Source organism: Anomaloglossus baeobatrachus, chromosome 11, assembly GCF_048569485.1.
Source record: "Anomaloglossus baeobatrachus isolate aAnoBae1 chromosome 11, aAnoBae1.hap1, whole genome shotgun sequence".
NCBI lineage: Eukaryota > Metazoa > Chordata > Amphibia > Anura > Aromobatidae > Anomaloglossus > Anomaloglossus baeobatrachus.
Window position 1 is genome coordinate 11,275,878 of NC_134363.1, and position 24,473 is coordinate 11,300,350.

Consider the following 24,473-nt stretch of genomic DNA (forward strand, 5'->3'; position numbering starts at 1 on the left):
AACATCTCTAGAATCCGCCCCTTTCTCACAATGGAAACGACAAAACCCTCACTGTGGCCCTGATCCACTCTCGCCTTGACTACTGTAACTCTCTATTAATTGGTCTCCCCCTAACTAGACTCTCCCCTCTACAGTCCATCCTTAATGCAGCAGCCAGGGTCACCTATCTGGCCAACCGCTACTCGGATGCCTCTGCTCTGTGCCAGTCATTGCACTGGCTGCCCATATATCACAGGATCCAATTCACACTGCTTGTTCTCACCCACAAAGCCCTCCACAGTGCGGCACCCCCTACATCTCCACCCTCCTCTCTGTCTATCACCACAAAGCTCTCCACAGTGCAGCACCCCCTACATCTCCACCCTTCTCTCTGTCTATCACCACAAAGCTCTCCACAGTGCAGCACCCCCTACATCTCCACCCTCCTCTCTATCACCACAAAGCTCTCCACAGTGCGGCACCCCCCTACATCTCCACCCTCCTCTCTATCACCACAAAGCTCTCCACAGTGCAGCACCCCCTACATATCCACCCTCCTCTCTATCACCACAAAGCTCTCCACAGTGCAGCACCCCCTACATCCCCACCCTCCTCTCTATCACCACAAAGCTCTCCACAGTGCGGCACCCCCCTACATCTCCACCCTCCTCTCTATCACCACAAAGCTCTCCACAGTGTGGCACCCCCCTACATCTCCACCCTCCTCTCTATCACCACAAAACTCTCCACAGTGCAGCACCCCCCTACATCTCCTCCCTCCTCTCTATCACCACAAAGCTCTCCACAGTGCAGCACCCCCTACATCTCCACCCTCCTCTCTGTCACCACAAAGCTTTCCACAGTGCGGCACCCCCTACATCTCCACCCTCCTCTCTATCACCACAAAGCTCTCCACAGTGCGGCACCCCCCTACATCTCCACCCTCCTCTCTATCACCACAAAGCTTTCCACAGTGCGGCACCCCCTACATCGCCACCCTCCTCTCTATCACCACAAAGCTCTCCACAGTGCGGCACCCCCTACATCTCCACCCTCCTCTCTATCACCACAAAGCTTTCCACAGTGCGGCACCCCCTACATCTCCACCCTCCTCTCTATCACCACAAAGCTTTCCACAGTGCGGCACCCCCTACATCTCCTCCCTCCTCTCTATCACCACAAAGCTCTCCACAGTGCGGCACCCCCCTACATCTCCACCCTCCTCTCTATCACCACAAAGCTTTCCACAGTGCGGCACCCCCTACATCGCCACCCTCCTCTCTATCACCACAAAGCTCTCCACAGTGCAGCACCACCTACATCTCCACCCTCCTCTCTGTCTACAACCACAAAGCTCTCCACAGTGCGGCACCCCCCTACATCTCCACCCTCCTCTCTATCACCACAAAGCTTTCCACAGTGCGGCACCCCCTACATCTCCACCCTCCTCTCTATCACCACAAAGCTCTCCACAGTGCGGCACCCCCTACATCTCCACCCTCCTCTCTATCACCACAAAGCTCTCCACAGTGCGGCACCCCCTACATCTCCACCCTCCTCTCTATCACCACAAAGCTCTCCACAGTGCAGCACCCCCTACATCTCCACCCTCCTCTCTGTCTATCACCACAAAGCTCTCCACAGTGCAGCACCCCCTACATCTCCACCCTCCTCTCTGTCACCACAAAGCTCTCCACAGTGCGGCACCCCCTACATCTCCTCCTTCCTCTCTATCACCACAAAGCTCTCCACAGTGCGGCACCCCCTACATCTCCACCCTCCTCTCTATCACCACAAAGCTCTCCACAGTGCGGCACCCCCTACATCTCCACCCTCCTCTCTATCACCACAAAGCTCTCCACAGTGCGGCACCCCCTACATCTCCACCCTCCTCTCTATCACCACAAAGCTCTCCACAGTGCGGCACCCCCTACATCTCCACCCTCCTCTCTATCACCACAAAGCTCTCCACAGTGCTGCACCCCCTACATCTCCACCCTCCTCTCTGTCTACCACCACAAAGCTCTCCACAGTGCAGCACCCCTTACATCTCCACCCTCCTCTCTCTCTATCACCCACAAAGCTCTCCACAGTGCAGCACCCCCTACATCTCCACCCTCCTCTCTATCACCACAAAGCTCTCCACAGTGCAGCACCCCCTACATCTCCACCCTCCTCTCTATCACCACAAAGCTCTCCACAGTGCAGCACCCCCTACATCTCCACCCTCCTCTCTATCACCACAAAGCTCTCCACAGTGCAGCACCCCCTACATCTCCACCCTCCTCTCTATCACCACAAAGCTCTCCACAGTGCAGCACCCCCTACATCTCCACCCTCTATCACCACAAAGCTCTCCACAGTGCGGCACCCCCTACATCTCCACCCTCCTCTCTATCACCACAAAGCTCTCCACAGTGCGGCACCCCCTACATCTCCACCTCATCTCTATCACCACAAAGCTCTCCACAGTGCAGCACCCCCTACATCTCCACCCTCCTTTCTGTCTATCACCACAAAGCTCTCCACAGTGCAGCACCCCCTACATCTCCACCCTCCTCTCTATCACCACAAAGCTCTCCACAGTGCGGCACCCCCTACATCTCCACCTCATCTCTATCACCACAAAGCTCTCCACAGTGCAGCACCCCCTACATCTCCACCCTCCTCTCTGTCTATCACCACAAAGCTCTCCACAGTGCAGCACCCCCTACATCTCCACCCTCCTCTCCATCACCACAAAGCTCTCCACAGTGCAGCACCCCCTACATCTCCACCCTCCTCTCTATCACCACAAAGCTCTCCACAGTGCAGCACCCCCTACATCTCCACCCTCCTCTCCATCACCACAAAGCTCTCCACAGTGCGGCACCCCCTACATCTCCACCCTCCTCTCGATCTATCACCACAAAGCTCTCCACAGTGCAGCACCCCCTACATCTCCACCCTCCTCTCCATCACCACAAAGCTCTCCACAGTGCGGCACCCCCTACATCTCCACCCTCCTCTCTATCACCACAATGCCCTCCACAGTGCTGCACCCCCCTACATCTCCACCCTCCTCTCTATCCCCACAAAGCTCTCCACAGTGCAGCACCCCCTACATCTCCACCCTCCTCTCTATCACCACAAAGCTCTCCACAGTGCAGCACCCTCCTACATCTCCACCCTCCTCTCTATCACCACAAAGCTCTCCACAGTGTGGCACCCCCTACATCTCCACCCTCCTCTCGATCTATCACCACAAAGCTCTCCACAGTGCAGCACCCCCTACATCTCCACCCTCCTCTCCATCACCACAAAGCTCTCCACAGTGCAGCACCCCCTACATCTCCACCCTCCTCTCTAGCACCACAAAGCTCTCCACAGTGCGGCACCCCCTACATCTCCACCCTCCTCTCTATCACCACAATGCCCTCCACAGTGCTGCACCCCCCTACATCTCCACCCTCCTCTCTATCCCCACAAAGCTCTCCACAGTGCAGCACCCCCTACATCTCCACCCTCCTCTCTATCACCACAAAGCTCTCCACAGTGCAGCACCCTCCTACATCTCCACCCTCCTCTCTATCCCCACAAAGCTCTCAACAGTGCAGCACCCCCTACATCTCCACCCTCCTCTCTATCACCACAAAGCTCTCCACAGTGCAGCACCCCCTACATCTCCACCCTCTATCACCACAAAGCTCTCCACAGTGCAGCACCCTCCTACATCTCCACCCTCCTCTCTATCACCACAAAGCTCTCCACAGTGCGGCACCCCCTACATCTCCACCCTCCTCTCGATCTATCACCACAAAGCTCTCCACAGTGCGGCACCCCCTACATCTCCACCCTCCTCTCTATCACCACAATGCCCTCCACAGTGCTGCACCCCCCTACATCTCCACCCTCCTCTCTATCCCCACAAAGCTCTCCACAGTGCAGCACCCCCTACATCTCCACCCTCCTCTCTATCACCACAAAGCTCTCCACAGTGCAGCACCCTCCTACATCTCCACCCTCCTCTCTATCACCACAAAGCTCTCCACAGTGCAGCACCCTCCTACATCTCCACCCTCCTCTCTATCACCACAAAGCTCTCCACAGTGCAGCACCCCCTACATCTCCACCCTCCTCTCTATCACCACAAAGCTCTCCACAGTGCAGCACCCCCTACATCTCCACCCTCCTCTCTGTCTATCACCACAAAGCTCTCCACAGTGCGGCACCCCCCTACATCTCCACCCTCCTCTCTATCACCACAAAGCTCTCCACAGTGCAGCACCCCCCTACATCTCCACCCTCCTCTCTATCACCACAAAGCTCTCCACAGTGCAGCACCCTCCTACATCTCCACCCTCCTCTCTATCACCACAAAGCTCTCCACAGTGCAGCACCCTCCTACATCTCCACCCTCCTCTCTATCACCACAAAGCTCTCCACAGTGCAGCACCCCCTACATCTCCACCCTCCTCTATCACCACAAAGCTCTCCACAGTGCAGCACCCCCTACATCTCCCCCTCATCTCTGTCTATCACCACAAAGCTCTCCACAGTGCAGCACCTCCTACATCTCCCCCTCATCTCTGTCTATCACCACAAAGCTCTCCACAGTGCAGCACCCCCTACATCTCCACCCTCCTCTCTGTCTATCACCACAAAGCTCTCCACAGTGCAGCACCCCCTACATCTCCACCCTCCTCTCTATCACCACAAAGCTCTCCACAGTGCAGCACCCTCCTACATCTCCACCCTCCTCTCTGTCTATCATCCCACCCGTTATCTACGCTCTGCAAACGACTTTCGACTAACATCCACACTAATCCGAACCTCCGACTCCAAGACTTCTCCCCAGCTGCACCAATCCTCTGGAACGCTCTAACCCAAGAAGCTAGGACAAATCACAACTTACTCAGCTTCAGACGCTTCCTAAAAACACATCTTTTTAGGGTGGTCTATCACACTCCCTAGGCAAATTGAATTTGCGCAACTCCACATCAAACTCCACTGCACCCAAATGCATCTCATTTTTCTCCTTACTCTAATCATTGTATTTTCTATAACTGTCATTTGTTTGTATAAGACCTCCTGAATTGTAAAGCGCTGCGGAATATGTTGGCGCTATAGAAAGATTTATTATTAGTATTATTATTAATAAGATCGTCCATACCTACAAAAGAATTTTACAAAAAGATTTTCAGGACTAATCTATCAATTTGCATTCCTTAGGATATTGTCATGGTGTGACTATGGGTATAGCAGGGAACCGGAGCTCTTAGACTGGCTCTTGGCTATCCCTGATCTCAGAGATACCCCTGAAGGTGGAGGTGTCTGGGCCACCTTCCTGGCTCCTGGCCCCGCTTCTGACCAGCCCTGATCTTATACCTCCTCCCACCTATCCCACTGGGGTGTGGCTGGACAGGAGTGTGATAAAACCAACAGAGGTGGACAGACAGGGGAAACCAAAACTCTATCTCTCCACACGCTAACACAAAGATATAAGAGGTTAGGGGTAAAATAAGAGCAGGAAGGAACAACTCCAAGCACCACAAGATATAATCACCAGCAGGACTGGGACACAACAGCACACAGACACATACAGAAAAGCTATAATCGGCATGGGAAAACAGATTCCACCATCTTAAAAAGGAGGGTAGTAAATGTGATAGCTTTCAAACAACATTTCATCCTAGAGGTAACCAGCAAACTAAGGCCCGTTTCACACGTCAGTGAAAAACACTGACGTTTTTCACTGGCGTGTAAAACACGCACATGTCCCTCCGTGCGCCGTGAATCACGACACACGTGGGTTGTCTAAGTGCAATCCGGGCTCCGTTCTCCGTGGCCCGTGATTGCACTTAGAGATTAACTCACCTGTGCGCACTCCCGCTCTCCATGGTGCTGATCGCTCCCGCGGTGCAGCATCCGGCCGGCGCTGACCCCCGCAGCAGCTGCTTCCGCATCGGCTGTGTCGCGCATCATGAATATGCGTGACAGTAATCAGCCGGCACAGAAGGAGAAGGGAGAACGGGCTGCAGAGGACATCGCTGGACGCCGGGTGAGTAAAAATGATTTTTATTTTAACCCCTTCACGACCGCGGGCCGTAAAATTACGTCCTATTTTAACGTGACTTAACGACCAGGGACGTAATTTTACTGCCTAAACTTCATTTGATTGCCGTCGCCATAGCAACGGCTTTCAAATGATGTCCCCTGCTGTTTCTTACAGCAGGGGACCTTTGCTTGACCCCAGGGGGGGCGGCATCGCCACCCCCTATTGACGATCGATGTGATTGGCTGTTCAAATCTGAACCGCAAACCACATCGATCGCACTAATTTCGTCAAAAATAATGCCCGAATTAGTGCGATCCTGTGAGATCCAGCTATGAGATGCCGCAGCTGCTGCAGCATATCATAGGTGGACCTCAAACATGTCGCCCCCAGCCCCTGCAGCACTGATTGGAGCGATCGTGCTATGACGCGCAATCGCTCCAATCAGTGTGCAGTGGGGCGGTCTGATCTGCCGGTGGCCGCCCTCCCCAGGCCTGTGCTGGCCTGCGAGCCCTCCCCCAACATGTCGGCAGCGTGCAGTGGCTGGTACTTGTGGTACCACGCCACCGCCGCTGCTGCCGCCGCCGCCGCTGCTGCTGCTGCACGTGAGTACTGTGCTCACTTTGCAGCCTGTGCGCGCTCCCGTGGTGCCCCTGCGCGCTGCCGTGATAGCCCCTGCCGTGCCCCCCCCGCGATCTGCTCCCCCCAACCCCCCCCCCCCCGACATCCCGATCTGCTCCCCCCGCTTTCTGACTGCCTCCCCCATTATCTCTGTTCTGCTTCTGCAGCTCCCTCTCCGATCTCCCCCTCTGCTCTCAGCCCCCCCTCTGCTCTCAGCCCCCCCTCTGCTCTCAGCCCCCCCTCTGCTCTCAGCCCCCCCTCTGCTCTAAGCCCCCCCTGTCCCCCTCTGCTCTCCCCCGACGTCCTCTTACCTGTCTTCACCGGCCTGATCACATCTGCGTCCATCGCTGGGTCCTTCCTGGGCATTCTGCTGATCTGCCTGCTGCTCCTGTAAAGCTGTCCATCTCTCTGCCATCTGTTCCTCTGCAGCTCTTCTGGTCAGTGATCCTCCTGCTAGTCCTCTGGGTACTGTGAGTATAACTTTTTTTTTTTTTTTTTTCTTGTATCCTGTCCATTTTTACACCTCATCCGTCCGTGCGTCCCGCCAAGCGCTGATCAGGGATGCAGATAACGGATCGGCATCCCTGCTCAATTTTTGGCGTGACTTTTTTTTCCGTATCCCCGACGCTTTTTGTATCGCATCCGTCCGTGCGTCCTGCCAAGCGCTGATCAGGAATGCAGATAACGGATCGGCATCCCTGCTCAATTTTTGGCGTGACTTTTTTTTCCGTATCCCCGACGCTTTTTGTATCGCATCCGTCCGTGCGTCCCGCCAAGCGCTGATCAGGGATGCACATAACGGATCGGCATCCATGGTCAATTTTTGGCGTGACTTTTTTCCGTATTCACGACGCTTTTTGTATCACATCCGTCCGTGCGTCCCGCCGAGCGCTGATCAGGGATGCAGATAACTGATCGGCATCCCTGTTCAATTTTTGGCGTGACTTTTTTCCGTATTTGCGACGCTTTTTGTATCGCATCCGTCCGTGCATCCCGCCAAGCGCTGATCACAGATGCACATAACGTATCTGCATCCATGGTCAATTTTTGGCATGACTTTTTTTTTTTTACGTATCCCCGACGCTTTTTTTTATCGCATCCGACCGTGCGTCCTGCAGCGGCCAATCAGTGCACTGCGTCTGTGCGTTTGAAAAGTCAAATGGCGCTCCTTCTCTTCTGAGCCCCGCCATGCGCTCAAACAATTACTTTCCACCACATATGAGGTATCTGCGTACTCAGGAGAAATTGCACAATACGTTTTATGGTGCATTTTTTCCTGTTACCCTTGTGAAAAAAAAGCTACCTAGTTGAAGCAACCGTTTTGTGGTAAAAAAAAATAATTTTCTTTTCACGGCTCAACGCTATAAACTTCTGTGAAGCCCCCAGGTGTTCAAAGTGCTCACCAAACATCTAGAAAAATTATTTGAGGGCTCTAGTTTCCAAAATGGTGTCACTTGTGGGGGAGCTCTACTGTTTAGGCACCATAGGGGGTCTCCAAACGTGACATGGCGTCCGCTAATGATTCCAACCAATTTTGCTGTCAAATGGCGCTCCTTCTCTTCTGAACCCCGCCATGCGCCCAAACAATTACTTTGCACCACTTATGAGGTATCTGCGTACTCAGGAGAAAATGCACAATACATTTTATGGTGCATTTTTTCCTGATAGCCTTGTGAAAAAAAAAGCTACCTAGTTGAAGCAACCGTTTTGTGGTAAAAAAAAAAATTTTCTTTTCACGGCTCAACGCTATAAACTTCTGTGAAGCCCCCAGGTGTTCAAAGTGCTCACCAAACATCTAGAAAAATTATTTGAGGGCTCTAGTTTCCAAAATGGGGTGACTTGTGGGGGAGCTCCATTGTTTAGGCACCTCAGGGGGTCTTCATACCCCACATGGCGTCCGCTAATGAGTGCAGCTAATTTTGCACTCAAAAATTCAAATGGCGCTCCTTGCCTTCCGAGCACTGCCGTGTGTCCAAAGATTTGATTTCCACCACATATGAGGTATCTGCGTATTCAGGAGAAAATGCACAATACATTTTATGGTGCATTTTTTCCTGTTACCCTTGTGAAAAAAAAAGCTACCTAGTTGAAGCAACCGTTTTGTTGTAACAAAATTTTTTTTTCTTTTCACGGCTCAACGCTATAAACTTCTGTGAAGCCCCCAGGTGTTCAAAGTGCTCACCAAACATCTAGAACAATTATTTGAGGGCTCTAGTTTCCAAAATGGGGTCACTTGTGGGGGAGCTCCATTGTTTAGGCACCTCAGGGGGTCTTCAAACCCGACATGGTGTCCGCTAATGAGTGCAGCTAATTTTGCGTTCAAAAATTCAAATGGCGCTCCTTCCCTTCCGAGCTCCGCCGTGCGCCCAAACAATTGATTTTTACCACATATGGGGTATCAGCGTACTCAGGAGAACATGCACAATACATTGTATTGTGTACTTTCTCTTTTCTCCCTTGTAAAAATGAAAATTTTATGGCTAAAGTAACATTTTTGTGTTAAAAAGTAAAATTTTCATTTTTTCCTTCCACATTGCTTTGGTTCCTGTGAAGCACCTAAAGGGTTAATAAACTTATTGGATGTGGTTTTGAGCAGTGTGAGGGGTGTAGTTTTTAGAATGGGGTCACTTTTGGGTATTTTCTGTCACCTAGGCCTCTCAAAGTCACCTCAAATGTGATGTGGTCCCTAAAAAAAATTATTTTGTAAATTTTGTTGGAAAAATGAGAAATTGCTGATGACCTTTGACCCCTTCTAACTTCCTAACGGAAAAAAAATTTGTTTCGAAAATTGCGCTGATGTAAAGTACACAAGTGGGAAATGTTATTTAGTAACTATTTTGTGTGACATATCTCTCAGATTTATGGGCATAAATTTTCAAAGTTTGAAAATTGCGAAATTTTCAAAATTTTCGCCAAATTTCCTAAATTTTCACAAATAAACGCAAAAAATATCGGCCTAAATTTACAACTGACATGAAGTACAATATGTCACGAAAAAACAATCTCAGAATCGCCAGGATCCGTTGAAGCGTTCCAGAGTTATAACCTGTCAAAGTGACACTGGTCAGAATTGCAAAAAATGGCCCGGTCATTAGGGTGTTTTAGTGGCCGGGGGTGAAGGGGTTAAAAGCACGTTTTTTTCTGGCACGTGTTTCATGGACCACACCACTGCGTGGTCCGTGGAACATCAGTGATGCCAGAAAAAAATGGACATGTCTCCGTGCGGCAATCACGTACACGCGGGTACGCCGCACCGAGACACGTGCAGTGAAAAATCACTGACGTGTGAGCAAACCCATTCATTATAATGGGTCTGCGTATGTCAGTGATCCTGGTACGTTTAAAAAAAAAAAAGCACAAAACGTACCAGAATCACTGACGTGTGAAAGAGGCCTAAGAGATTAACTTTTGCTGGCAAGACCACTAATGAACACACAGCTGGTCGACGCCCGAGCCTGCCTGTGTAACTGAGAAACACCAGAGAATCCATAGTTTGGAGTGTCAGAATCAGTGGTGTGTATAGCGTCTGATGCCGCCATGACACTGGAACAAAACTCCATGTGAACACGGCCTTATTTTTCCCTTTTCTGAGGGTATATTCAACCTCCTTTCTGTTTCTGAGCCCCAGTCTAGACTTGTACATAGCATGGAGGAGGAGAAGGGCTCTGGGGAAAAAGCAAACTTCATCACTGATACAATGTATCACTCTACAAGCGTTTGATCTGAATTCTTGATCTTATACGATGGTGAATTAATAAAAAAAAATTTCAATACATTGTATTTATACATCAGATGGGAAAGTGTCAGCAATGACAAGCCTGACTCCCTATCGGAGACTAAGGACAGTAGATCACTCCAGCAACAGAGGGACCTCATAGGGTCCATTATTCTTTTTCCTGTCTGCAGCCGGGCGGTTACTCTGTGAATTATCAGCTACAGACTCTGCTCTCTGACATTACGGGAAAAAAATACAGATTTTTCACAGGAAAAACTTCAAAAGAGAAGTCAGGAAACCACAATGAATTTCGAAACATCACACTTATAGAAACTGGCTAGGGCTAGGGCTATGGGCTATATGCTATATGCTAATTGTTATGTTAAAAAAAAAAAGTGAATTTACAGAAGCAAATGTTCTATGTAGTGATACATGCACAATAACATTTATTACTAGAAGATCCACAATTTGAAGGTTAACTTCATGCCCGGCCTTAGAAGCTCAGCTACTTAATTATAGGGGCCTAGGAACAGTCCTAATTATCAGTTTAACCCTTCCTGATGAAGGTGGGTGCAACCATGTCATTGCCCTTCTTTGTGCTTGTCTATAGAACATTCTAAACACAAGGCAGTCGCGGCCCATGATATCATCGGAAGGGTAAGGACTGCTAAGTGTGAAATACTGGGGCACGACTTATCTTGTCACTGTTTGTACACACCTTTTACACATCTATCTGGGATCCGCACCGCATGCAATATTTGCACCATTTCTACTTTTGTGTCACTGTAACTAAATGTATTTCTTTATGTAATGTAATGAGAGGGAAACATGAACTGCTTTTAGTAAATTCCATCCTCCATATCCACTATTTATCTGATCCAGGCATTGCTGCATGTCATTTTAATGTTTGGTTTTTTTGCACATAGATCAGCGACTATCCTGGATGGTTGCAGGCTGCTATTTTTATGCTGGGGGCCCCAATAACCATGGGTCTCCCCAGCCTGAGAATACCAGCCCCCAGCTGTCTGGCTTTATTATACAAGAGAAAAGATCAGCACTCCCAACCAGGCAATGGTGCACATACTGTAGATAATCAGTCTGTATTGAACTCAAAAGATACCAGCACTCTTTTGTACAGCTAATTGCAGTCTTTATTGAACTCATGTCTGGACGTTTCAGCCTCTCCTAGACTTTCTACAGCAGAATGGAAGAGCCGAGTAAAGGTCCGGGATTGTCATGTCTAATGGATGCAGCAATCCTGGTCGTCTGCAGGCTGCTATTTTGGGCTCGGGGGACCTATAAGCATGGGTCTCCCCAGCCTGAGAATACCAATACCTAGCTGTCGGTCTTTATCATGGCTGGGTATCAAAATTGCTAAAAAAGCTGCATGGGGTCCCTCTAATTTTGATACACAGCCAAGATAGGCACACTGCAGGCTGCAACCTGTAGCTTTGGGCTTTATCTGTGCTGGGTATCATAATATGGGTGGACCCTACTCCAAATGTGTTAATTTTTTACACCACGCCATAGACGCACACCGCATCTTTGATTGGAAGCAGTCAGCTGACACGCTGACACTCAGGGTGGGGGTACTATCTGACTGCAACCAATCACAGACACCAGCGGGTGAGGAAAGCAGTGACTATGTAGGAGGCTAATGAGCAGCCCCGGAAGCAGAATGAGCGGCCACGGAGGCAGTTACCGCCGTTTCGGAGATTGGCGAGTATAGCGCACTTGCGCCAGTTGGTCCCCAGAGACTTATATTGGGACCGGCCAGATATTCCGGACCAATCCCAAATATTCAGGACCAATCCAAGGCCAGAACCATGTTTTGTTTTGTTTGTTTTTTACCTAGTTAGACCCGTCGGTCCCGGGTATCTGCGAGCTTTCCCATCATTCGGGACCAATCCCAGGCCAGACCCTTGTTTTTTGTTTGTTTTTTTACCTGGTTAGACCCGTCAATCCCGGGTATCTGCGAGTCCTCCCATAACTAGTACATAGCCTATATGGTGACACATGAAATTAATACAACCAGTATTTATTATATTGACCATCATACTTATTTGCTTTCCTTATCATTAGTAAACTTGGAACCATTCAAAGCTCAGAGGGATGCACATATCTTCTTTACATGATGCAGCCCGAATGTAATCTGCTCCAAATAATTCATCATCAAGACCAGTCAAGCTCTTGCTGAGATTTTACAGGCAAAATCCAGTGCCTGCAATGTAATAAAAAGATTGACAAATCATCAATATATCGCCCACAGTTCTGGAGATCCCTCTGTTCCAGGTATGTCATATTATCCAAACATATAACATAATGTATCACTATGTTATATGGGCAAACAATAACAATCTAATACATTACAGGCAAAACTGTGTCCGCCCACTGACTACAACTGGCACTGTCTGTATTTCAGCAATTCTTACTATTTCACAACAGTTTCCACACTTTTACATAACTGGAAACTCGAGAGTAATGAAGATCAAAACTACAAGACAAGGTCATGGCTCAGGAAGTGTTGTCATGAGGATCCAAAAGCAGAACAGCTGCATGCTGAGCCTAGACCTTCCAGAACTGGTTATATTAGTCAATTTCTTTCACATGTTCCTCTATGGTTTGTTTTTCCTTCCAGAACTGGTAAAAATAACAAATTTCTCATCTGTGGTTTCTCTTCTAGGACTCAACCTTCGGAGTTTGACAAAATGTCGCAAGCTGAAGACAACGATGATTTTCAACAGGAAACTCCTGTGCGTGTCTGGGAAGACACTGTGGACCAAAAAGCAATAGATTGTCCAAGAGAAGATCGGGAGCTTTTGCGGCGTTTATTCCACGATCTGCACCTGGGTAAGAGCTCAATAGCCATAAACTTTGTAACGATACATTCATACATTGTTTCATTACCACTTGCATCATTACTACATTTATTTTTTACTTTACCATTCTCCAGTTATAGTTTTTCTACCATACCTAGACATCATCTTATTTTCCACTCCTTGAACACCCACCACGCCACAAAGTTATAGTTTGACAAACAGGGTCTCAAGGAATTAATACAAAGGAAAGACACTTACTAGAAAACAGTATTAACATTTTGATCCTTCAATTAACAGTTAATACCATTGGGATCGTATCGGCAGCTCCATCAGCCATGGAATTGGATACCCCTCCAAGTTGGTCGCCCACTGCCAGAACGTAAGTCAACTGTATCCTAACCTAAAGGAACTTGCAGGTCAGAGGCCAATTTGGAACCCTTAGAGAAGAGGAACCCTGCTTAGGTCAGGGGGCATCTAACAGGGATCTGAGGAGGGTTTCTTACATTCACAGAGGTCATAAGCGTATGGTGGGCATGGCCTGCATGATAGAAAATGGTTGGATGAATGTGCACAGGAGCACAAGCAGATTATCTTGTGATAAAGGTGGTGCCTAGTCAGAGGAAAGAAGGATCGAGCATGTTTTTATGTCAATATGGTCCATCCTTTGTCTCAAGAGGAATAGTCAGGTTTGGAGCAATAGTTGTTGGCTGAACAACCTTTAATGGATGGTGACAAACTTTAGATGACCAGTAGAATGATGAACTAGCATGAGCCTCATACCAGGTCATCACACAAAAAGGGCCAACTAGAAGGTTCAGGTGAGGATGGGTCAACTAATAGGTTCACGTAAGAAGGGTCAATTAAGAGGTTCACGTCAGGACAGGTCAACTAGGAGATTCACATCAAGAAAGGTCAACTAGGAGGTTCAGGTCAGGAAAGGTCAACTAGGAAGTTCAGGTCAAGATGGGTCAACTAGGAGGTTCAGGTCAGGATGGGTCAACTAGGAGGTTCACCTCAGGAAAGGTCAACTAGGAGGTTCAGGTTAGGAAAGGTCAACTAGGAAGTTCACATCAGGATGGGTCAACTAGGAGGTTCATGTCAGGAAAGGTCAACTAGGAGGTTCACAACAGGAAAGGTCAACTAGGAGGTTCCCAACAGGAAAGGTCAACTAGGAGGTTCCCGTCAGAAAGGAGTAATTAGAAGATTCACGTCATGAAGGGTCAACTAGGAGGTTTATTTCAGGAAAGAACAACTAGGAGGTTCACGTCAGGAAGGGTCACAAGATTGTTTCCCATTAGGAGCCTCACATCAGAAGGGGTCAATATCTGCACCATTTCAACTTTTGTGTCACTGGAACTCAATGTATTTGTTTATTTATTGTAATGAGAAGTGCTTTAGTGAATTCCAACCTCCATGTCCACTGTTTACCTGATCTGGCCATTGTTGCATGTCATTTTTAATGTGTTTTTGAAGATAAGCTGGATGCTGCTTGTTAGATAATGTTGTAGAGATGCATGGCTTACAAGAAAATGGGAGGTTTGATTGCAATGTTATAAAATGTAAGGGCTGGGAATATTTGGCGGGCGATGGCGTGTCAGTCCAGCAGCTCATGGAAATAGGATAGGATAGCCTGCAGCACCTGTCACTGCTGGAATTGGTGGGCACTGAGTAAAAATACAGGTCTGTAAAGGCCAATTTACACACAGAGATAAATCTGCGGCAGATCTGTGGTTGCAGTGAAATTGTGGACAATCAGTGCCAGGTTTGTGGCCGTGTACAAATGGAATAATATGTCCAGGATTTCACTGCAACCACAGATCTGCCAAAGATTTATCTCTGTGTGTAAAGTGGCCTTTAGTGAGTGAGTGCATATATTTGATTATATATTCAGTATATTGTATAGTTATTTTTGAAGAATTACATAAAATACTACAAAAGCTATGAACACGATCTGCTTTTCTGCTGCAGCTTGCATGCATTACATTACACTGCAAGCTGCTTCAATCCCAATAGGTGTACTCTCTTTCTCCTATCATAAATATCCATCTAAGCATCAACCAATTGAAATCACTGTGTTAAATGCAAATTACAAAAAGGGAAGAAAATTGTTAGATACTGAATGGACCGGGAACTCTCAGCAGAGATTTAACAAAGTTGAGCTGCTTTCAGAAGAAAAAAGAAAAAATGTATAATATTTAAACCAGATCTTTAAAAACCACATACAGAAGTGTCCATAACCTTTACAGTGACACGAAGTTAATGCGACTAGTATTCGTGATATTGACCATCATACCCATTTGCTTCTCCTATCATTAGTACATTTTGGACCAATCAAAGCTCAAGAGGGATGTACATAATTTCTTTTCTTGATCTGGCCAAATAATTCAACATCAAAGTCAGTTAAACTTCTGCTTTCTTTTATCAATTCTAAGATTTTCCAGGCAAAGTTCAGTGCCTGTGACATAATAAAATAATTGGCAAATCATCAATATATCGCCCACAGTTCTGGAGATCCCTCCAATCAAGGTATGTTATATTAACCAAACATATAACAATGTATCAGTTTGTTCTATGGACAAACAATAACAATCTAATACACCGGGGGCAAAACTGTATCCGTCCACTGACTACAACTGGAACCGTCTGTATGCCAGCAATGCTTACTGCTTCACTTCCCAGCACCAAACGCATATGTCCTGCCTGCGCCTGCTCCCAACTATGTCTCAGTAACATTTTATTAGCTTTTGATTGCTGTCATCACTAAACAATGATAATTAAATCCTAAACTATTAAATGAAATCCTTAACTATTCTACAACTAAAAACTTTGAGTCAACCACGCCAATAAAAGGTTTAGAGATGTATATTAAAAAAAAAAACTTCCAAAAACAGTGCCACTAATATATGAAGGCTGTTCGTGGTATTGCAGCCCAATACTGTTCAATTTAATGAAGCTGAGCTGCAATACTGGATGCAACCTGTAGACGGAAGGGGCACTGTTTCAGGAAGAAGTCAGATTTTATCTTTATTAAGCTCCAGCAGCTTCTTTAATAATAGAAATAAAATGTCTGGGGGAAAAAAACAAAAACAAAAAAAAATCTGATATTATGTGTCGTACTTCCAAAAGTGACTTGCTCCTTCATTTTCATGAAGACACTTCCAGACTTTGACCTTAATTGTTTCGGTAGGCATTCAATTTCCCCTGCCATTAGTTTACACACTTTTACATAAATGGTTCTAAGCTCTAGAGTTATGAGGATCAAAACTAGAAGAATAGACAAGGTCATGGGTCGAGAAGTGTCATCATGAAGCTATTGAAGCAGAACAAGCTGCAAGAGTTGAGTCAAGAACCTCCACAACTCATATTTAGTCACTTGCTTTCACACGTTCCTCTATGGTTTGTTTTTCCTTCCAGAACTGGTAAAAATAACCAGATTTTTCTTATGTGTGGTTTCCTTTCTAGGACTCAACCTTGGGAGTTTGACAAAATGCTGCAAGCTGAAGACAACAATAATTATCGACAAGAAACTCCTGTGCGTGTCTGGGAAGACACTGTGGACCCAAAAGCAATGGATTGTCCAAGAGACGATCAGGAGGTTCTGCGGCGTTTATTCCATGCCCTGCACCTGGGTAAGAGCTCAATAGCCATGAACTTCATAATGAGACATTCATACACTGTTTCATTACCACTTTATCTTCATTATTGCATTTATTTTTGACTTAACCATTCTCCTGGTTTAGTTTTTCTACCATACCAGGATATCATGTTAATTTCCACTCCTCGACCAGCTTCCAAAAATCAAATTGTCTCCAGTAGAAAGAGGAAAGGGCGACATGTAGAATGTGATCAACCAAGAGGGGGGGAGAGGGGAACGGACAGAAAGAGGCATCAGGAACTGAAAACTGGTCAAAATGAGAGTTTGAAGTTTTCTCAATTACCCACAGATCAGTGGTTACAGAGGATGAGTTCATATCCGGGGACTTTTGACTGCTCTCTGACACAAACCTGGCCACTTCTACTCAGTTCAAAACCCTTCACCTGCTTCTGTCCTCAACCCACTTCTTTTTCTTAGTATTTCGGTTCTTGTGCCGTCATACCCAAAGAACCAAACCACATTTAGAACGCAGGCATACACCCAAACAAGGGGTTAGTTAGCCCTAGGGCCCATCTACAAGGCTCTATATGTCCCACCCATTGGAGTGCCACATTGCCACATCCAGGTGCCTCTACTTTCCCAAACTTCATCTCACTGAGCCAAGATAAATGAATGTCATAAGTAATAAGTGAATGGCATAAGTCCACAACTCCTGTGATCAGTGGCCCCAATCATGATGTCCACACACGGTCCAATGCCTGCCTCTTGGTACAGACACCCACCATGCCACAAAGTTATAGTTTGACAAACAGGATCTTAGAGAATTAATACACAGGAATGACCTGTCCATATTCAGGACACACAATTACTAGAAAACAGTATTAACATTTTGATCCTTCAATTAACAGTTAATACCATTGGGATCTCATCGGCAGCTCCATCAGCCATGGAATTGGATACCCCTCCAAGTTGGTCCCCCACTGCCAGAACGTAAGTCAACTGTATCCTAAAATAAAGGAACTTGCAGGTCAGAGGCCAATGTGGAAGCCTTAGAGCAGAGGAAAAATGCTTACGTCAGGACATCTAACAAGGATCTGAGAAGGGTTTGTTACATTCACAGTGGTCATAAACTTAAGGTGGGCATGGCCTGCAGGACAGATAATGGTTAGATGACTGTGCACAGGAGCACAAGCGGATTATTTTGTGATAAAGGTGGTGCCTAGTCAGAGGAAAGAAGGATCAAGCATGTTTAATGTCAATATGACCCATTCTTTAGCTCAAGAGGCGATAATATTGCGGTAGTGGCTTTTTCTAACCATTCTTTTCAGTAGCACATGTATGTGAATAGTCCGGTTGGGAGCAATAGTTGTTGGCTGAACAACCTTTAATGGATGGTGACCAGCTTTAGATAACCAGTAAAATGAGGAACAGGTCATACCAGGTCATCACACAAAAGGGCCAACTATGAGGTTCACGTAAGAAGGGTTATTTAAGAGGTTCACATCAGGAAAGGTAAACTAGGAGGTTCACATCAGGACTAGTCAAATTCACGTCAGGACGGGTCAACTAGGAGGTTCACGTCAGGACGGGTCAACTAGGAGGTTCACGTCAGGACGGGTCAACTAGGAGGTTCACGTCAGGACGGGTCAACGAGGCGGTTCACATCAAAAAAGGTCAACTAGGAGGCTCATGTCAGGAAAGGTCAACTAGGAAGATCATGTAAGGAAAGGTCAGCTAGGAGGTTTATGTCAGGATGGGTCACAAGATTGTTTCCCACTAGGAGGCAAACATCTGAATGGGTAATATAAGGAATGGGACTCCAGGGCCTGTCATACCTGGAGGGGTTGAATTATGACTGTATGGTGCTCTAACCCCCTTTTTACTGTCTTTTTGCAGCACTTATCAAGATCTCCAAGCTCAAGCAGCTTTTTCCAATCCTGTGGCAACCTCCAGGGTGAGGGAACCTGAGGTTCTACCAAAGAAGGAGGAGGATTACCATTTCTATCGATATATTGAAGAAAAAATGGAGCAGCTGCCACCAGACATGAAATTGCTATGCATGCAAAAAGTTATGGAGGTTGTCCACAAGTATGCCGTCGCCCAAGCAGTGTCATCCAAGAAGCCCAAACCCCCTTAGCATTGCCCCATTTACCTAGCTGAACCTTCCTAAACCATACGCCACTAAAAGGCTGAAACAGCTTGTCCAGAATCTTACAAAATCAAGTAGAAGCCCTTAGAAAGTCTACTCTACTCTCCTTTAGCTTTTCTACTCCTCTCAGTTTGGTGCTGTTGTCGGTAGGGGGCGACGGTGAGCACAGGGGGTAAACGCCACTCAGATTCAAGTAATGTGTTCCATCCCACGATGGGAGTGATGGTGCTCGATGTATATAATGGTCCACAGGTACTAAAGTCGATGCTGCTATTTTTGCAATGTTTTGCACCAAATTCCTAGGATAGAGTTTTATAGACTAATTTATTGCAAGACAAAAAGTCTGTATTTATTGATCGGAGTGCACTGGTTTAACTTTTTGTATCTCGCTCAACAAAACTTGAAAAAAAAAAAAAAAAAAGGTTTTTACCAAATTTGGTGCAATTTATTGTAACAATTTATTTTTTTAGACTTGAATATAAAACGCCAGTCCTAAAACATTGTTGCATCCAGTATGAAGTGCAACAATGTATTAAGTTTTTGTAGTGAAGGAATAATATAATGTGAGGCAACGTAGAGCGGGTGCAATGAAGTGAAGCCGCGCGCAACCGATACATGTGCACTTAGTTTACAGAGATCGTTATTGTGCAACAAAGTTTTTAAATATTTATTTTTTTAATGCTACAGATCTCCATTATATCAGGATTAGCATTAGTCTTTAGGACTGTTTTCTGCAGAGATTTATGCACAATGTGATTATTTAAATCCCCGTCGGCTGTGAATCCCGGATTTTCCAGACTTTCCCGCTCCATCTCTGACTTTCTTCCGGTTACCCTCCTGATTGACAACCAAACTGATCAACCCAAATTCCTAAGGATTGATAAACCTCCACCAGCGTGTGCTTCATGGACGGACATCCAATAGGTCCAGTCCTCGGATTTCATGTGATACGAGACCCAGATATCAGGGTTTTTTGTGCATGAATTTTTTTTTTTTTGCAATGAATTAAAGCTATATTTTCTCTTTTATTGCATTTTATTCATGGACGGCAGCGGCTCGTGATTCCAGTAATATAATGTCTGCCCAGATATAATCTGCCCTATTACCAGTAATCCATTTATAACACTAGATAATAGCCAGTTACAGCTAATAACAGTATATAAAGGATTATATTATATCCCCACAACAGCAAAGTAACCACATAGGAAATAAATATCACCGCCATTTGGCACATTGCTGCGTAGGAACAAGGTCCTGCATTGTGCCTGGCATATTCACATACCGCACATTGCTGCATAGGAAAGGTCATGTTCTGTGCCTGGCATATTCACATACCAAAATGTGTCACAGCGCCAAAATATACAGCGCTCTGAAAAAGTATATGTGTATATTGGAACAACATAAAAAGATAAAAAGGCAAAATTGGACGTAATTTCAAACAAAACTTCAAAAATGGGTCGGATAAAATCGTTGCCACCTTTCCAAATTGTGGGTATCCACTTTATTTCCAACATCTGATGCTCGTTCTAACTCACCTGTGGCAAGTAAAAATTGGGGGCAATATAGAAATCACACCGGAAACTAGATAAAAAGGGGAGAAGTTGACTCAATCTTTGCATTGTGTGTCTGTGTGCATATCTATATTCTTATATTCATTGTGATACATCTTAGCACCACAGAGTGCAGCTGTCTCCTTTTTGTTTCTAGGTTTCATATTCAGTAGGTAGGATGTACCAGCAGTCTTTTTCTTACATTACAGGGTCATGCCTTCTGATTGAGCTCCTGCTCTTCAGCCTCAGGTGATTTTAATTCTCCATTTGCAGGTTCCTGTCCGCCCATAACAAAAAGAGACAGAGTAGGCAGGGACCGAACAAGATGAGGTCACCTTGCCGCTGGCTGTTGGGCTCACATAAAACTGGCCATCTTTGTGCTAAGTATCTCAATTTTTACATATTCTTCAAAGCAGTAATGCATGTCTATATTCCCATATTCATAGTTCCACATGTCTTAGCACCACAGAGTGCAACTGTCTCCTTTTTGTTACTATGTTTCATATTCAGTCTGAACCTGTTCACATTAGAAAGATAAGATGTGCCATCAGTCTTTTTCTTAGATTACAGGGTTATGTCTTCTTATTGAGCTCCCTCTTCAACCACAGGACATTTTAATTCTCCATTTGCAGGTTGATGTCCATCCATAAATTTGTAGGTTTTCTAACCCAAAGAGGCATTAGAGTAGGCAGGGACCCAACAAGAAGAGGTTGCCTTGCCACTGGCTGTTGGGCTCACATAAAACTGGCCATTTTTGTGTACTAAGTATCTCAATTTTTGCATGTTTTTCATAGCAGTAATGCATGTCTATATTCCCATATTCATTGTGAGACATCTTAGCACCACATAATGCAGCCGTCTCCTTTTTGCTACCACCATGTGTGATGGTGGGGATGGTGTTTTCAGGGTGATGTGCAGGGTTAGTTTTCCACCACACATTTTGCATTCAGGCCAAAAAGTTGTGACCAGAGCCCCGTCTTCCACATGCTGTGTTGGAAAAAAACAGCAGTAAATGTACAGAAAGGGGACTAACAAATAAACAGCTGCACTCGGGCACTAAAGGTATACAGACATTTCCTTAGCAGTAATGCATGTCCAAATTACTATATTCAATGTCTGTACACTTAACCATCTCAATTTGGCAAAGTGATTGCTGAAGTGAAGGAGGAAGCCAAGAATCCAGAGGAAGCGCAGGGAGCGTGTGTCACAATAGACACGGGGTGGTACCAAGTGAATGGCAAAAGGTAAAGGAAACCCCATGTCTAGGGAAGGGGGAGATGGTGACCCCTGACCAAGCCCACCATTGACTTCCCTCACCACCCTAGATAGGTTTTGTACCTTTGCGCCGAGCAGGATACCTGACCCTGGCTTCCCTCACTACCCTAGATCGGCGTATAGGTGCAGAACCTATCTAGGGTGGTGAGGGAAGCCAGGGTCAGGTATTCTGCTAGGCGCATAGGTGCAGAACCTAGCAGGATACCTGGCCCCTGGCTTCCCTCACCACCCTAGATCGGCGTATAGGTGCAGAACCTATCTAGTATGGTGAGGGAAGCCAGGGTCAGGTATCCTGCTAGGCGCATAGGTGCAGAACCTAGCAGGATACCTGACCCTGGCTTCCCTCACCACCCTAGATCGGCGTATAGGTGCAGAACCTATCTAGGGTGGTGAGGGAAGCCAGGGTCAGGTATTCTGCTAGGCGCATAGGTGCAGAACCTAGCAGGATACCTGACCCTGACTTCCCTCACCACCCTAGATCGGCGTATAGGTGCAGAACCTATGTAGGGTGGTGAGGGAAGCCAGTGCCAGGTATCCTGTTTGGCGCATAAGTATGGAACCTATCTAGGGTGGTGAGGGAAGCCAGGGTCAGGTATCCTGCTAGGCGCATAGGTGCAGAACCTAGCAGGATACCTGACCCTGACTTCCCTCACCACCCTAGATAGGTTTTGCACCTATGCGCTTAGCAGAATACCTGGCCCTGGCTGACCCTGTTCTGGGCCCTAGCTAGCGAATGGACGGGATCAGCACTTAGTCAACCCCACTAAGCTCTAAAGAAGACACCAAGGGCACACATAGGGGGGAAAAAAATAAAACCTCTCTAGATGACTGAGGGAGAGGAACTGTGCAAAAGAAAAGTTCTCTAGATGAATACGAGCAGATTGCTTGCACTGAAGACTTGTTAAGGGTATAAGACATAGCAGCAGCACAGAGTAACGGGGAATGAGGGTATATAAAAGGGAAAAGCTGATGAAATACATTTGAAAGGGTGAGGAACTCTGCAGGGTCCTAAAGAGAATAGGGTAAACTCTGAGCAGGGGGAATATCAGAGAGCAGCTTGTGTAGCCAAACACTGTGACCTTCTACAGCCAAACACCACAGGACTGTGTCATGCATGACACATCCATGACAGCCTGTGAAAATTATTGGTTTTTTTAACCTCTTCCTGGACCTCTGTTTATTACCCTTTGAGATCAGAACACAATAAACTGCTTATATTAATATTATTTTACAACAATAGAAGCTGATTTCATTGATGGAAATCAAATTTCCCGGCATTTTGACCGATTTATTTATCATTGCAGACGTCGGGCCTCGGCCCTGTCACACTTCAATGATTTGTTACAATGTATCAGGCGCCTCTCACAACATTTAGCGTTCTTTTCGTATGTGGCTCATGATGGAAAGTTACATAATTTTTGGCGGAGGTTTTTTCCCTTTTGCGGCCAAGTCACCGCCCCGAGTTATTTCCTAAAACTCATTTTTCATTACTGCTGTAAAATAAGCTGCCCGCTGGATAAACCCTGACTCCCGGCCCGACGTCTGCCAATGTAATCCAGGAACAGCACTCGCGCTCCAACACACAAAACTTCATGTTTTCCCCCATATTTGTAGCATTAAAGACCCCTATAGTCCATGCATTACAATGTCTCACCATAATCCAGATCTCTGTTTGCTGTCAGTGAATGGGAAAACCCTTATTTAAAACCTTCTAGACCTGACGAGTCTCACAGCTGAGGGGTCGTTACAATGGATTCCCCTTCTGCTAATCTTGTGTGCTAAAGAGTCCCGGCTCATATCTGCACTGATACAAAGTAACAAAAACTATCTGATCTGGAAAAAAGATTTGTGCTGCTGCAGGGTTTAGCTCTCAGATGGTTTTCTAGACTAGATACAATTGTAACAAACTCTCAGCTGTGAGAAGTGTATATAAACATATCCATAAACAGGGATGTTCCTGTTCACTTGCAGCAATCACAGATCTTATAAAGTCCTTGTTCCTACCCATGTCTTTTTTTTTGCATCAAAACACAAACTTATGTTGCAAATTTTAAGTGAATTTTACCCCTTTTTTATTTATTTTTTTTTTTTTAAAGTATCTTTGTTGGATAAAAACTGATTCTTGCATTTTTTTTTACATTTTTTTGGGTCCTGTATTTGTATAGTGAAAAAATGCACTAAAACTGCACAATTCATCCTTGTGTTTAAATGCAGAGCGGAGGGGAGTTTTCATAAAGTCACAGTCACTATAACCTGTCACAGAGCGGGCAGTTTTTACTCTTATTTTATTTTGGCAGCTCACAGGAGTATTCAATTTATCTTTTTAAAATCCACCATATGATTTCAGAGATATGGCCCTTTTCATTCAGTACTAATTTTTTATGGTCTTTAGTATGTGGGTGAGGTTTGCAGGATCCTCAGGGGGCGTAGTTCACAGGATCCTCAGGGGCGTGTCTACAGACCTGCCGTTCACAGGATCCTCAGGGGCGTGTCTACAGACCTGCCGTTCACAGGATCCTCAGGGGCGTGTCTACAGACCTGCCGCTCACAGGATCCTCAGGGGCGTGTCTACAGACCTGCCGCTCACAGGATCCTCAGGGGCGTGTCTACAGACCTACCATTCACAGGATCCTCAGGGGTGTGTCTACAGACCTACCATTCACAGGATCCTCAGGGGGCGTGTCTACAGACCTGCCGCTCACAGGATCCTCAGGGGCGTGTCTACAGACCTGCCGC

The 24,473-nt window shown here is 46.4% G+C and overlaps 1 protein-coding gene across 1 annotated transcript in view; it reads left to right on the plus strand.

Annotated features, from left to right (window-relative positions):
- Nucleotides 1-19,919, plus strand: part of LOC142256233 (uncharacterized) — a 58,368-nt gene extending 38,449 nt beyond the window's left edge. Inside the window, exons 3-7 of the mRNA XM_075327812.1 lie at nucleotides 13,033-13,199; nucleotides 13,466-13,547; nucleotides 16,631-16,797; nucleotides 17,672-17,753; nucleotides 18,660-19,919. Of these exons, the coding sequence (XP_075183927.1) occupies nucleotides 13,033-13,199; nucleotides 13,466-13,547; nucleotides 16,631-16,797; nucleotides 17,672-17,753; nucleotides 18,660-18,900 (739 nt within the window). The 3' untranslated portion in view covers nucleotides 18,901-19,919. The remainder of the gene's footprint in view (nucleotides 1-13,032; nucleotides 13,200-13,465; nucleotides 13,548-16,630; nucleotides 16,798-17,671; nucleotides 17,754-18,659) is intronic.
- Nucleotides 19,920-24,473: the final 4,554 nt, after the last annotated feature.